Raw genomic sequence first — 14,891 nt, forward strand, 5'->3', positions numbered from 1 at the left:
GATGTAAAGATGGTGGTGGGTAGGAGTATAGAGAAAAATGTAAAGAATTATGGGACAGAGGGAAAAGGAGAGGAAAAGGAGGGAGAGCTGGCAGGAGGCGCATTTCCGAGTTACCTGAACCATCAGATAGACAGGAGGTGAACTAAGCTGGAGAGAACCCTTGTGGCAGCCTTGCCCTGGTTTGTTTGCTCCTCTGCCCAGAAGATCCTCCCTCAAGCACTAAGCTACCACACTTTCCTTAAAACTCTGCGTTTTTCTTTCCACTGTTCACACCTCTGTTTTACAGAATATGAGATGCAGAGAGAGCCTTATTGTTTGCTGCTTAGTCATTCAGTCCTGTCTCACTCTTTGTGGCCCCATGGACCGCAGATGGCCAAGCTCCTCTGTCCATGGGATTCTCCAGGCAAGAATACTGGAGTGGGTAGCCATTCCCTTCTCCAGGGGATCTTTCCAACCCAGGGATCAAACCCAGGTCTTCTGCATTGGCAGGTGGATTCTTTACCACTGAGCCACCAGGGAAGCCCATAAAGAGTCTTAGGGGTCACCCAATCCAGCTCCCTATTTCACACATGGGAAAAATTTGAAGGCCAACAAGACCAAAACCTGAGGGCAACAAGACTAAACACTGAGGGCAACAAGACTCAACACTGAGGGCAACGAGACCAAAGCATTTACCTGGGGCTGGACAGCTCCACAGTGGCACAGACAACATGCACTCCCAGCACCCCGGATCTGTGCTGTCTCCTTTAGGACAATAAAATGGGTGAAAATGAGTCACTCAGTGTCTGACTCTTTGTGACCCCATGTACTACTATACAGTCCATGAAATTCTCCAGGCCAGAATACTGGCGTGGGTGCCCTTTCCTGTCTCCATGGGATCCTCCCAACCCAGGGATCGAACCCAGATCTCCTGCATTGCAGGTGGATGCTTCACCAGCAAAGCCACAAGGGAAGCCCAAGAATACTGGAGTGGGTAGCCCATCCCTTCTCCAGTGGACCTTTCTGACGCAGGAACTGAACCGGGGTCTCCTGCATTGCACCTTTCCCTGAGCTATCAGGGAAGCCATTTACCCAAGTAGAGTCTGACTGGCCCTTAATACAGTCAGGTATGTACATTTTTATCTTGGGAAGAAAATCTTGAGAAATATTTTTAAATGAATTAACAAGAAGCTTACTGTTTTTAATTCAATAAACATGTTTTATTATTAACTTCATTGCCTGCTAAGCCTGAAATTAGGTTTTCCTATGCTTGGGTAGGTCCTGCCTAACCAATAACACAACAATCAGATTTCAATTAAACAGATACTCACACTTGGGCTATACACACACACACACCGCAAAGAGGCACTTAATCAAAACATAATTTAAGCCCATTCTTGCTGTCATTCTTCTGGCCTGTATTTGAGAAGTAGGTATCAAATACAATAAGATAAGGCTCTCTGAATAAGGCTCTCTCCAAGTGACTCATTCTCCAAAGCAGGAGCGTTTCTCGCTATCGCTTCCTATTTCTAACCCAACAACAAAAGGCAGCCTCCCCAGTGGACTCCGCAAGCTTTTTACTCCGTCTTCTGTGTGAGTCCTTGGTATGTTCGGGCAAAACCAGGTCAGTAGTCTCCTGAAGACTTTTTAAACTTTCCTTCTTCCTAGTTTTCAATTCTGCAGTGGAAGACGGAGGCTCTGAAAACAGAGCTTTTGATATGTTTTAACAATATATTTAGAAACAGGGAAATCCCTGGTGGTCCAGTGGTTAAGACTGCCCCTTCCAAAGCAAAGGGTATGGGTTTGACCCCTGTTTGGGGAGATGAGATCCCACAAGCCTCATGGCCAAATAACCCCAAATTAAAAAGAAATAATATGGTAACAATTCAACAAAGACTTTTAAAAAAATCCTACAAAAATAAACACTGTAAGTATATTTTCACATTGTGGTTTTAGCTCAGATCTTTACGGGGAAGTATCCGGTTAAAACAAACATTTTAAAGTGAGAAGAAGCCTCTCATTTGCTGATGCCCTCCCCCTTCCCTTCCCTGCTCTCAGGGTAGCTGTGTGCGTGCTCTGTTGCTCAGGCCTGAGCTTTGCGACCCCATGGACTGTAGCCCACCAGGCTCCTCTGTCCACGGGATTTCCCAGGCAAAGATACTGGAGTGCATTGCCATTTCCTCCTCCAGGGGATCTTCCCCACCCAGAGGTTGAACCCCAGTATCCTGTGTCTCCTGCATTGGCAGGCAAATTCTTTACCACCGAGCCACCTAGGGAGCCATGTGGATGCGCCCTCCCTGTGATTAAAATTTGGGCTCTCTTCTCACATTGCTTAGACTAGAGGAACATGTGGATCTGGGCCACTAAAAATAACTCAGTTCTGTTGCCTAAATAGGTGTTTACTTTTAGTAGACTACAGCCACATAGAGCCTATTTATTAGAACTGCGCTCGGTGAAGTGTTGTTTACATGGATTACACTATGACAACGATTTATTTTGTTTTTCTTATTCTCTTTATTTTTCTTGCACAGTCGAGATAGGCTGGGGGTAGCCGGGGCTGCTGTTCTCATTCATATGAAATTCAATTACAGGAGAAGCAGAAGAATGTGGCATTGCCAAAACAACTGCAAAAATCAAACACTGAAACTCAGGAAGAGCTGAGCCAAAATCTGAAAGTTTCTACGGAAAAAAAAATAAATAAAAAACAGCTGCTGCATCTTCCTACCCTGCCTGCCAACTAGGAGAGGCAGTTCACTCTCTCCAGATGCCTCTCAGAAAAAAAACACCTCACATGTAACAGGAGCTGAGATCCTTAGGGAACCAATTAGATTTAAGCCGTTTTCTAAATTCTGTAAAAAAAAAAAAAAATCAGAAAAAAAAAAAAAACCCAACCTGGCACTTGAAATGACATTTTACATATTCTGCTTAGGGCCTGTGGAATAATACTCAGATAATGACTAGTTGTCACGTTTATAAAATAAACCTCGAGTTTTTTCATGTAACAGAATAGAATCACTGGCAAGGAAAACAAATCGCTTCAGAGCAAGCAGAAGGTGGCACAACAAATCTAATAGGTACCTCATCCTTTGTCTTTGGAATATCAGCTAAAACATGACCTATTAGGCCAAGGTCGGTGGCAGATAATCACAGAAAAGCCCTCCTCCGAGAGCTGGCTGGGTAATGCTCTGCTGCTGCTGCTGCTGCTGCTAAGTCGCTTCAGTCGTGTCCAACTCTGCGCAACCCCACAGACGGCAGCCCACCAGGCTCCTCCATCCCTGGGATTTTCCAGGCAAGAACACTGGAGCTGGTTGCCATTTCCTCCTCCAAGGGATCTTCCCAACTCAGGGACAGAACTCGCATCCCCTGTGTCTCCTGCATTGGCAGAAGGATTCTTTACCACTGAGTCACCAGAGGCCCACGTGACTGAACGTGAACATCCAAAGATGAAGATGCCAGTGTCTATGCAAGAAGCAACTCACGAGTCAGCACCTTATCTTTCTCAAGTTCTACCTTAAATATAACCTGTTCCATGAGGTTGTTCTAATGCCCTAACTGGAAATAACACCTTCCTCACTTGAGTTTAGCCATGTATGTGATTGTCTTATTGCCCCTTAAGTTCTTTGAACAAGGATATTTTACCGAGTGGAAAGAATGAAATATAATGAACGTCAGATTCTTGACTATGTGGTAGAGACAGTTATTGAGGGATCCAAATGATCAGCGAGGACTTTACCGAAGTGGTCAGGGAGGACTTTACCGAGTTATACTTAATAGCACACCAGAGATAAACTGTCAAAGGAAGAAAGGAGCAGATCTAAAATTAAGGAAGAAGATAAGCAAAAGTCTGAGGTCCTGGGATGTCACCTAACACATTCATTTAAAGTCTGTATGCTCTGCTCTGCTTACTCTCTCAGTTGTGTCTGATACTTTGTGACCCCATGGACCATAGCCCGCCAGGCTCCTCTGTCCATGGGATTCTCCAGGCAAGAATACTGGACTAGGTTGCCATGCCCTCCTCCAGGGTATCTTCCTGACCCAGGGATTGAACCCAGGTCTCCCCCATTGCAGGTAGATTCTTTACCATGTGAGCCATCAGTGAAGACCATTTAAAGTTTAGTAGCTTCTAATAGTATATCAAAAGGCTTTCCATGTGGGTTGGTTGGTAAAGAATCTGCCTGCAATGCAGGAGACCACAGGCAATGCAAAAGATGTGGGTTCGATCCCTGACTGAGGAAGATCCCCTGGAGAAGGCCAAGAAAGACACCAAAAGGTCCTTTTAAGATGGGAACATCATTCGCATGACGGTGCTCCTAATCCATACCAGTAACAGGAATCACTAGAGGATAATAATATCTTTGTTTTTGAGGCCCTGGAATGCCTCTGAGGACCATCTGCCTGCAGAGCATTTTCAGAAACAATTGAATTCCCAGGCTTGCATTAACCACGTTGAAAAATATGACCTCTATGGTAACAAGAAAGGATTAAGAGCTTAATTAAGCCAATGCTCCCTTACGCCCAACATGCCTGCCAATCACGATCGGTGACAAGTTATGTCTCTTCATGGACTTTTTGAACCAATATTTTCTCGGATAATTACAATATGGGACTACATACATTGTCTCAGTTCAGTTCAGTCGCTCAGTTATGTCCGACTCTTTGTGACCCCATGGACTGCAGCACACCAGGCCTCCCTGTCCATCACCAATTCTTGGAGTTTACACAAACTTATGTCCATTGAGTCGGTGATGCCATCCAACCATCTCATCCTCTGTCGTCCCCTTCTTCTCCTGCCTTCAATCTTTTCCAGCATCAGGGTCTTTTCAAATGAGTAGCTAAATAGCATCAGCATAAATATTTCAGCCTTGCAATGACTTTCAAAGGAATTTAGAATCTCTCTTTAGAGCTAATACCTTTTAGGAATAAGTATTCTTTTCAGCATTTGCTTTCTTTCTGGCCTCACTGTACGTATCATTCTGCTTTTCCTCACTTTTCCAAGATCCCCAGGGTCATTCTCTAAGGCCATCTGCTTTAAAGACAACTTGGTGCCAAAGATCCCACCCCAGCTTTGAAGTTCACTCAGATGACACTTTTACACACTGGGTCTCTTCTTATTTACCTCCACCCAGATCTAGTCATTTTCTGCAAAAAAGTCTCACTTCCCAGGAGCTGCAACCTGCCTCTTGCACATTTTCCATCTATTTCCCTGGGTAGGCAGCTGCCCGGAAGGCAGCAGGGAGGAGGAGCTTTTTGATTTAATGAAGCTTCTCTGCAGGACTCACAGCTAATGGCTAGGAGCTGGGCTGGTAGTCCTCTGGGGAGCACAGGTGAGCACAAGTGTAAAGGCTCAGCTGAGAGTCATCGTGGCGTCTCGCTGGTAGCCTAGAGCATGGACTCCCACTTCGGAGCGGTAACCTGTTAATGGCTTACATAATGAAGAAATGAGTCAATGTACTTGGCAATTCAGACCTGAGCTATGGGAGGCCTCAATTCAAAAGGGAATTCTGAAAGACAAGTATCAAATGGTGACTTTTTTTTTTTTTCTTTAAGGTGCTGGTAGTGGGGAAGAAAGGCTAATAAGTGACAGACATTTGGATTCTTCTGCTGTTTCCAGCTTTCTGGGCTTTTAGATGACTGCTGGCTCCAGGTTGAGCCCAGCTTGGGTCAGCCCTGGGCATCCTGGGGAATGAGAGCACCTTGGCCTGGAGAGCACCTCTGTTATGGAGCAGATTCAACCTCCTCGGGAACTGAAGATGTCTCACGGCCTTTTAGAAGACCCAGGGCAAAACTCACCACGGGATTTTTTTTTAATTGAAGTCTAGTTGAAATGCAATGTTGTGTTAATGCTGTACAGCAAAGTGACACAGTTTTATACACACACACACACACACACACACACATATATTCTTTTTCTAGTCTTTTCCATTATGGTTTATACAGCCTATTGAATACAGTGCCCTGTGCGATACAGTAGGACCATGAATGAAATAATGCCACATGCAGCAACACAGATATAACTCGAGATGATCATACTAAGCAAAGCAAGAAAGACAAATGCCATATGCCATCACTTGTATGTGGAATGAAAATACGATAGAAATGAATCTGCCCAGGAACCAGAAACAGAACCAGGGTCTTAGAGAACAGACTGGCAGTTGTCAAGGGTAGAGGAGACGGGAGAGGGTTGAATCGGGAGTTTCGGATCCTCGGGTGCAAACTGGTAATGTATGGAATGGATAAACAACTACACGGTTTAAAACAATGAGACATCTCATAATATAAAGTCTTGGCTAACATAAACCAATCAAGGAGTCAAAAGTCACGGATGAGACCTTAGGATAGATAACCTTTCGGCAAGTTCTTGCCACAGTCATGGTTAAAATGGCAAAGGAAAGTCTCTTGACCAGGAGGCAGAGAAGAGGCAATAGGCAAGGCTTAGAGTTTGGGACTCAACAAAAGATAATCTTAATGAGCTCTTAGGATATGCCAGGATCTTATTTATATTATCTCACTGAATCCTCATAACAATCTTTGAGGCAGATGGTGATACACTGAGCCGGCCAAAAAGTTCATTTGGATTTTAATCTCTCATGGGAAAACCCATATAAACCTTATGGCCAATCCAACAGTATTATTTATAGTATTAAATCCCCATTTTTAAGCTGAGGAAACTGAGGCTTAATGAGCTTACGTAAATCATCCATGTTTCCCCAATCTGATGGGATTTAAATGAAAGTGTTAGTCACTCGTCAGGTCTGACTCTTTGTGACCCCATGAACTGTCTCCCACCAGGCTCCTCTGTCCATGGGATCCTCTAGGCAAGAATACTGGTTGCCATGCCCTCCTCCAGGGGATTTTCCAACCCAGGGATCAAGCCTGGGTTTCCTGAATTGCAGGCAGTTTCTTTACCATCTGAACCACCAGGAAAGCTCCCACATGCTATCAATTACTTACACTGTCAGCGGCCAAGGAGATTTTTTACATCAGAATTAGCTTGTTTCCAAGAAATGTTGGAGGATGAAGGAAAGGGGTGAGCAAGAAAAATAAGAATTCTTGAAAAAAAAAAAAAAAGCTGAGAAGAATAAAAAGAAACAAGCCGAAGAAAACAGAATTTCTCTGCCACATTGTCAGTTCATTACTGTTATCTGGCTTAATGAGGCAGGAGGAAATTCTAAAGTCGGACGATGTGAACATTTGCCCACAAAGACTGGGGGCTTGTTCATAGCCAAACAAGTTGTCTGTTAAGCACAGTTTCCAGTGTAGATTCAGACCTCACTCACATGGGGTTGCTCTTATTCACCAGCGATCTGTCCCCACCAGTCATCTGCGGCTATTTCAAGAGGTCAACGCCCAGAAGCTGAGTTTTCCAACTGAGTCTCCTCCTTGGAGAGGCAGGGGAGGGGTGGTGATATCATGGGAACAGTGTCTGTCTTCTCACTATGACTCAACCGAACATGTCAAAGAAACACTAAACCTTTGCTGGCCCCAGAGCAATGCATGAATGATTCGATCTGCCCAGTAAAGTCCATGGAAAACAGCAGGCTACCTCTATCCCAGGCCCACGAAAAAGTGGGCAAGGAAGCCATGAGAAGTTACTCAGGCAAACCTGAACAGGTGACCTTGACCTGCCTCCTTCACTCCTCCCATAAAAACATGTACACACATCTGCATGTTCCTCTTGCCAAAAATGGGAGAAGACAATCAGCTTCCTTCCTGCTCTGGGCTCTCCAACTGCTAAGTTATGGACCTTGCCAGACTGTCCTGCCATCTGTTTCACCTGTCTGGCTTCCCAGGTGGCTCAGTGGGAAAGAATCCACCTGCCAATGCTGGAGATTCGGGTTCTATCCCTGAGTGGGGAAGATCCCCTGGAGGAGGAAATGGCAACCCACTCCAGTATTCTTGCCTGGGAAATCCCATGGCCAGATGAGCCTGCTGGGCTCCAGTCCATGGGTCACAAAGAGTTGGACGTGACCGATCAACTAAGCAACAACTTTCCACTTAGGTAACAGCTCCTCTTATCCCCTGAATATTTGAGTCCCATTCATCTGATATCATGTTTAACAAATACTGTTAACAAACCGATGTAAGACTGAATGTAATGATGAGCGAAAGACAGCTTGCTCCCAGCTCAGCTCAGCTCAGCTCAGCTGCTCAGTCGTGTCTGACTCTTTGCGACCCCATGGACTGCGGCCCACCAGGCCTCCCTCTCCATCACCAACTCCCGGAGTTTACTCAAACTCATGTCCATTGAGTCAGTGATGCCAGCCAACCATCTCATCCTCTGTTGTCCCCTTCTCCTCCTGCCTTCAGTCTTTCCCAGCATCAGGGTCTTTTCCAATGAGTCAGCTCTTTGCATCAGGTGGCCAAAGTACTGGAGTTTCAGCTTCAACATCAGTCCTTCCAATGAACATTCAGGACTGATCTCCTTTAAGATAGACTGGTTGGATGTCCTTGTAGTCCAAGGGACTCTCAAGAGTCTTCTCCAACACCACAGTTCAAAAGCATCAATTCTTTGGCGCTCAGCTTTCTTTATAATCCAACTCTCACATCCATACATGACCACTGGAAAAACCATAGTCTTGACTAGATGGACCTTTGTTGGCAAAGTAATATCTCTGCTTTTGAATATGCTATCTAGATTGGTCATAATGTTCCTTCCAAGGAGTAAGCGTCTTTTTATTTTATGGCTGCAGTTACCATCTGCAGTGACTTTGGAGCCCCCCAAAATAAAATCTGTCACTGTTTCCACTGTTTCCCCATCTATTTGCCGTGAAGTGATGGGACCAGATGCCATGATCTGTGCCCTCCAAGAGTGTATTTCCCAGTCCCCTCTAAGTTCTGGCAGCTCTATAGTGGGGTTAATGGCGACCTCCTCCAAGAGGACGTATGCCATACCCACACCCAGAGCCCCTGTCCCTGCGGCAGACCACTGCCGGACTGTACCTCCACAGGAGATGCTCACACACAGTTCTGTCCCTGTCTCTGTGGAGGTCCCTGGGTCCTGGTGTACACAAGGCTTGTCTGCGACTTGCTCCCAGGCTCAGGCTAACTGGGACAACAAGAAATGTGCTCTCTCCTCTATTGTTTATGACTGAAGATGGCTGACACTGTCACACTTGGCAGGGGGTAGATCAGGCCCATTTGTAGTGTTAGATGTCTAGGATATTTGGGCACTAACGAATGAGTTTCATGTGCGGTTATATGTGCATGTATAACCATGCAACTCTCTGGTTAGCCAAAAAGTTCATTTGCGTTTTTTGAAAGAGGCTACAAAAAAAACTAGAACAAACTTTTTTTTGGTCGACCAAATATTTTGCATTTTCCTCTGCTCCCATCTCTGTAGAATTCATCACTTCCACCTTGTATCCACCAAGCCTGCCTATCTCATAATTTGCTCCCTTAATCACTTATTTCTTTGGACTTAATTCAAGTAAAATCCTTAACCTAGAAAGGTATTCTCCTTCTTACTATAAGATTCCAGAGGGAGGAAGGGGTAGAAAATGTGACTTGGAACCAGCTCACAGAGCTGCCCGCGACACGCCAGCTGAGCTCCAAGTATGATGGACGCTAGAGTTTCAGCAAGACTCAATAGAGACGTGGCCACTCCTCTTGGAGAATTTACAGTCGGTGGTAGAAAGAGATAATAAGGTGAGTGAAGCATAGTAACAATGACAATGGAAACATGGGGTGTTACAAGAGCACAGAGGAGAGAGACCAAAGCTCATCTGCAAATCCGGAAGGGCCCCCTACACAAAGTCCTTTCAAGTTTTGACCTGAGAAATAAGTAAGACTTCTCCAAGTGCAACAGGATTGTGGGAAAGAGGAGGGGAAGACCCAGAGACAGGGGAGAGCACAGCGTATCAAAGAACTTAGGGAATGCTGTTGTTTGGTTTATTTGCTCAGTCATGCCAGACTCTCCCTGACCCCATGGACTGTAGCTCGCCAGGCTCCTCTGTCCCAGGCAAGAGTCCCAGGTTGCCGTTTCTTTCTCCAGGGGGTCTTCCTGAGCCTGCATCTCCCGCACTGGCAGGTGGATTCTTACCACTGAGCCACCAGGGAAGCCCACTCAAAGAATGGCTGGGGTTTAAGTCAGGAAATGGCTCGAGCCCCAGCTCGTCTATCCTCAGGGCAATCAAGAACACTGAAGGATTTTAACCAAGACGGTGATATTCGGATTTGAGTTTCAGCAGAGAGACTGGGGTTGTAGAGAAAGACGTCTAGATTTGCAGTTGTACCATTAGAGTAGGCTAAGTGTAGCAATAAATAGATCTTCAACATCTTCCTTTTAGCACGATTACTTGGCTGCCATATGGAGAATGGATTATAAAACTGCGAGACTAGATACACAGAAACCACTTCGGATGCTGTTGCAGTCGTCCAGATGAGGGTGCTAACAGCCATGATGGAGATGGAGAGAAGTGGATGGGTTCAAGAGGAGATTAAGAAGACAGAATTAACAGACTGTGACAATCCTAGGTCAGGGGAGGGCACAGGTTTCCTTAAAGGGCCAGAGAGGAAGAAATTAGGCTTTGCCAACCATATAATTTTGGTCATGATGACTCAACTCTGCTGTTTTGGTTGAGAGAGTAGACATAGGCAATATCCAACATCCATACTGTACCTGTGTTCCAGTAAGATTTCCTTCACCAAAAAAAGACATGGCAACAGGCCAAATTTAGCCCAGGGCTGAGGCCTGCAGACCCCTGGACTAAGTGAGGGACGAAGCAGGAAGAGTATGAGAAAATGGTCCCAAGCATGGGGCATGAGTCCCTGGATGGCCAGCTTACTATTTTCAAAAATACTGATTTACTGGCCGTGCTGGATCTTCACTGTTGCACGCAGGCTTTCTCTAGCTGCAGTGAGCAGGGCTCACTCCTTGTTGGGATACACAGGCGGCTCATTGCAGCGGCTTCCCGGGCTGCGGCTCGTGGACTCTAGGCGCTTGGGCTTCAGTAGTTGTGATGCATGAGCTTAGCTGCCTCGTGTCATGTGGAATCTCCCTGGAACCTGTGTCCTCTGCACTGGCACATGGATTCTTAACCACTGGACCCCCAGGAAAGCACCCTCCCCCGCCGCCCCCCGCCACCAACCAGCTTGCTATTCACAGACAAAGGGATGCTGGAGACGGAGCCGGGTCAGAGAGAGGGAGGTGTGGTCAGTTTTTAGACAAGCTGAGTTCAAGAGACCTGAGGGACATCGCTCAGATCCTAGATACAGGACACACGGGGATCTGGGAGTTGTCTTGGGGAGAGCAGACTAAATGTTACAAGCAGATAAGCATAATTCTGCAGCTTCAGTAATAATAAGGTTCTCAGATGGTGACGCCAGACACTCCGAGGGGGAAGCGGGGACAATCATTCCAGAAGCCTGTCGGGTAGCAGCGCCTCGTTACCACCCACAAGGTGGACAGTTCAGGGAGGAACACTGGCAGGAGCCGCTGGGGGTCAAGTCAGAAGATGGCAACATGTCTGCCCACCACCCACTGGAGAGACGTCACCCACACGGCCACGGAACTGCAAGAAAGGCTGGGGACGCGGTGGAGTTGCGTTCCAGAATGTCTAGGATCAAGGGTAGAGTGGATTTGGGGGGGAGGTCACCAGGATGCACCACCAGAGTCAAAACTACCTACAGGCTGGAAGGCTTGAGAGTGAATAAGAGAGATTCAGATAACGTAACGAGTGAGACCAAGCCCATGGCCCAGAAGGACACTGATGTGAGGAGATGAATGGAGAAGATTCATCCCCGGACAATCCAGCCAAGAAGAGGAATGACAGGGGGAAAAGAAAGCTGGGAGAGTGTGTGAGAGATTGAATGAGCATATGCAGACATGAGCACAAACTCAGTCGTTGAGCATCAGGCCCATCTTTGACAAGCTGACACATATTTGGTATCTCTGGTATTCAGATGAGTGTGTTCTCAGTTGCTCAGTCATGTCCAACTCTTTGCAGTCCCTTGGACTGCAGCCTGCCAGGCTCCTCTGCCCGTGGGATTTTCCAGGCAAGAATACTGGAATGGGTTACCATTCCCTTCTCCAGGGGATCTTCCCGACCCAGAGATCAAACCCGCATCTCTTGTGTCTCCTGCACTGACAGGTGGGTTCTTTGCCACGAGCACCACCTGGGAAGCCTCTATTTAGATGAGAAAGGAGCCAAACTGCCTTTAAGAAAAAAAGGTAAATCAGCTCCTCCAAAAACTCCAGGTTGCCCTTACCATTTAGATGGACTGCTTTAGGGCTACGTAGGGCAATCATTTTGCCTCCAATTCACTTTTGTGTCCATAAATCAACATATACAGGTAAAATGTGTTTTCTGCATCAAAAATGTTATGTGGTCTTATACACATTGTGAACACACTAATATAAACATATGCCTGTCTGTATACACACATTGACTCAGCACTCCCCGAGTTCATTCCTACAATGCATTTCTTTTTCACTTCTAGTTTTTGGCAATTTTCCATACTCTCGGCTTTGTTCAAGGCCCTTCCACCTCCCACTCAACCCATGTTTCGTCCTTGCTCCCAATGAGAAGGCCAAGAAAAAAAGTTGTATTCCACCCTGATAACACTTGAAGCACTGCTTCATTAATACAAAATACAACAGAGCCTGTTGCTGAAACAAGAAAATCAAGGCCAGAACACCTAAGCTCCTGTCTTCAGCTATTCTGAGCCCAGGAGACCTCAGCTGAAAAAAGAAAAAATCTGAGCTCTAGCAGAGTTGTGTCTACCAACCTTCCCACGTTTAGAATGTGAAATCTTTAGGGTACAGAAGGGGCTTCCAAAGGTTTTGAATCTGGAACACTCTTCAGCAGAAAATCAGCCAGCCTTTCTTATAAATACGTTTAAAAAAGACAAGTAGCTTTTTATAAAATGATCCGCCCAGGAGGTACCCAGATGGTAAAGAAAGTAAAATTAGTAACCTCTTCTACTTGCCCAGCATAAATTATTATGTACTCAATCCGACCAAGTGACTATTTATAAGCCTGACCTCGAACACCGTGGGGTTCAATAAATATGAATTGCAGATGGTGACAATGTTACCCATATTTCCTTACTTAATGACATGCAGGTGGCAGCTCAGCGGCACAAATCAGATGCATTTTATTTTCCCTTCACTGCTCTTCATCTTGTAACTCATATCAGGTCTAACTACTGGAAAAAGCCTCTCAATTAGCAAAATTAATTCTTTCTTTGATTTTGAGAGAGACCAGCCCGTGTTTACAAGCAAGGAAAAACTTTGCAAGCAGCATTTCTGCCCTGACTTCTGTGATGAGATGTTCTGTCAGCTCCAACAAGGCTTTCTTATTGCTACTTTTATAGGGGCATCATTATTCAAAGTCAGCTCACTTCAAATATCATCTGCAGAGCACACATCGAGAAATTTGGCTGCTGAGGCAGATAATGTATGAAACTGAGAAACTGCAACTTGTTTCCCACCGGCCAGATTAAATATGTTTAATTAAAAAAAAAAAAAATTCTAGACTCTTTCAGCTGTTTTGGGGGGCAGGAGATGGGCAGGAGTTCACCAACATGATGTATACAAATGTCACAGGCAGTTGTTCAAAAAGATTATGCAAATGCGAAATTCACAATTTGAACCTCTATTATCTGATGCTTCAAACAGCTGCTGGGCTGGAAAGCCCATTGATTTTCTTTGGTCAGATTCTCCTCTCATCTCTGTCATTCTTCTAAAACTGCCAAGCCAACTCAGCCGCCTCTTCCTCTTCACTAGATGGTCTTGTCTCCTTCCAGTCTAGAAAGTGAAGGCCATTCAGCCGTGCTGGGAACCCTGGGCCCCGCTGCGTTCTCCTGCTCATCAATCATCCTGCACGAGCTGTCACCAGAGAGCTGCCCACCACCCCTGTCTCTCCCTCCACCACCTTAGTTTAGGTCCCCGTCACCCTTAACTTGGACCAGCACAGAAATGACTCGTGATCTGCTTGCCAGGCTCGACTTCTGTACAATGGATTCAGCTCATGGAAAGCAAACAATACCTACCAAACAGAATTCAAAAAGTAAATGGTCTCTGCTTAAAACACTTTCATGAAAAACACCCTCTGAAAATAAATCTAAACTTTTTAAAAGGCAATAAGAACCCCAAACATCAGGCACCAGACCACAGCTACAACCTCATTTCTCATGTTATCTGCCTATTTCTCTCTCTCTGATACACACACACACACACACCTGCCTGTCTAGTCCCCACCTCATGGACCACTCACATTCAAGTCACTGCCCAGAACGCATTCCTCGTTCCTGACCCTCACGTGGCTCCTCCCAGCACAAGTTTTCAGCAGGGTCCACCTTTGCTCTTGGCTGACTCAGTTCACCTTCTCAGTGCTCCCCAGGTACTCTCTATCCAACTCCGCGAGTGGAAGGTAACACTGCCATTCAAAGACACATTTGTGTATCTCTGAGTTAACAGCGCAGTCATCTACAGAGTAGAATAACAGAACTAGATCCAAATCCATGGGAGTTTTGTGTATGACGAAAGTGGAAAAGCTATGGACTCTCAAATAACGGTGCCCGGATAATGGGTTAAAAATGTAGAACTGACTGTTTTGAATACTCAGCCAGTTATCTTACCCCCAAATTAATTCCAGATAAAGTATTCAAATGTCCAAAAAAAAAAAATCACAGAAAAAAGAATGAGAAGAAAATTCATGAGACAATATCTGTAACACAAGGGAAAGATTTTCCAAGCATGATGTTAAAAACCAGAAACTATAAAGATTGATATATTTAACTAAATACATAAATAACTAGCTTTTTAATTGGAGAAAAGTACTGTAGTCCAAGGGAAAAGACAATCAAGAAATTGAGAAAAGTGCCTAGCAGGTATATTGCCTAGTCTGAATAAACTGATTCAAATGGAAGACTGTTAATCTCCATAGTATGTAAAGAATTCTTGAGAACCA

The 14,891-nt window shown here is 45.4% G+C and overlaps 1 protein-coding gene across 1 annotated transcript in view; it reads right to left on the bottom strand.

Moving 5' to 3' along the window:
- LOC138446987 (adenomatous polyposis coli protein 2-like) overlaps positions 1-14,891 on the bottom strand; it is a 325,030-nt gene that overhangs the window by 200,521 nt on the left and 109,618 nt on the right. Inside the window, exon 4 of the mRNA XM_069602483.1 lies at positions 676-744. Coding sequence (XP_069458584.1) covers positions 676-744 — 69 coding nt within the window. The remainder of the gene's footprint in view (positions 1-675; positions 745-14,891) is intronic.

Source organism: Ovis canadensis, chromosome 10, assembly GCF_042477335.2.
Source record: "Ovis canadensis isolate MfBH-ARS-UI-01 breed Bighorn chromosome 10, ARS-UI_OviCan_v2, whole genome shotgun sequence".
NCBI classification, from domain to species: domain Eukaryota; kingdom Metazoa; phylum Chordata; class Mammalia; order Artiodactyla; family Bovidae; genus Ovis; species Ovis canadensis.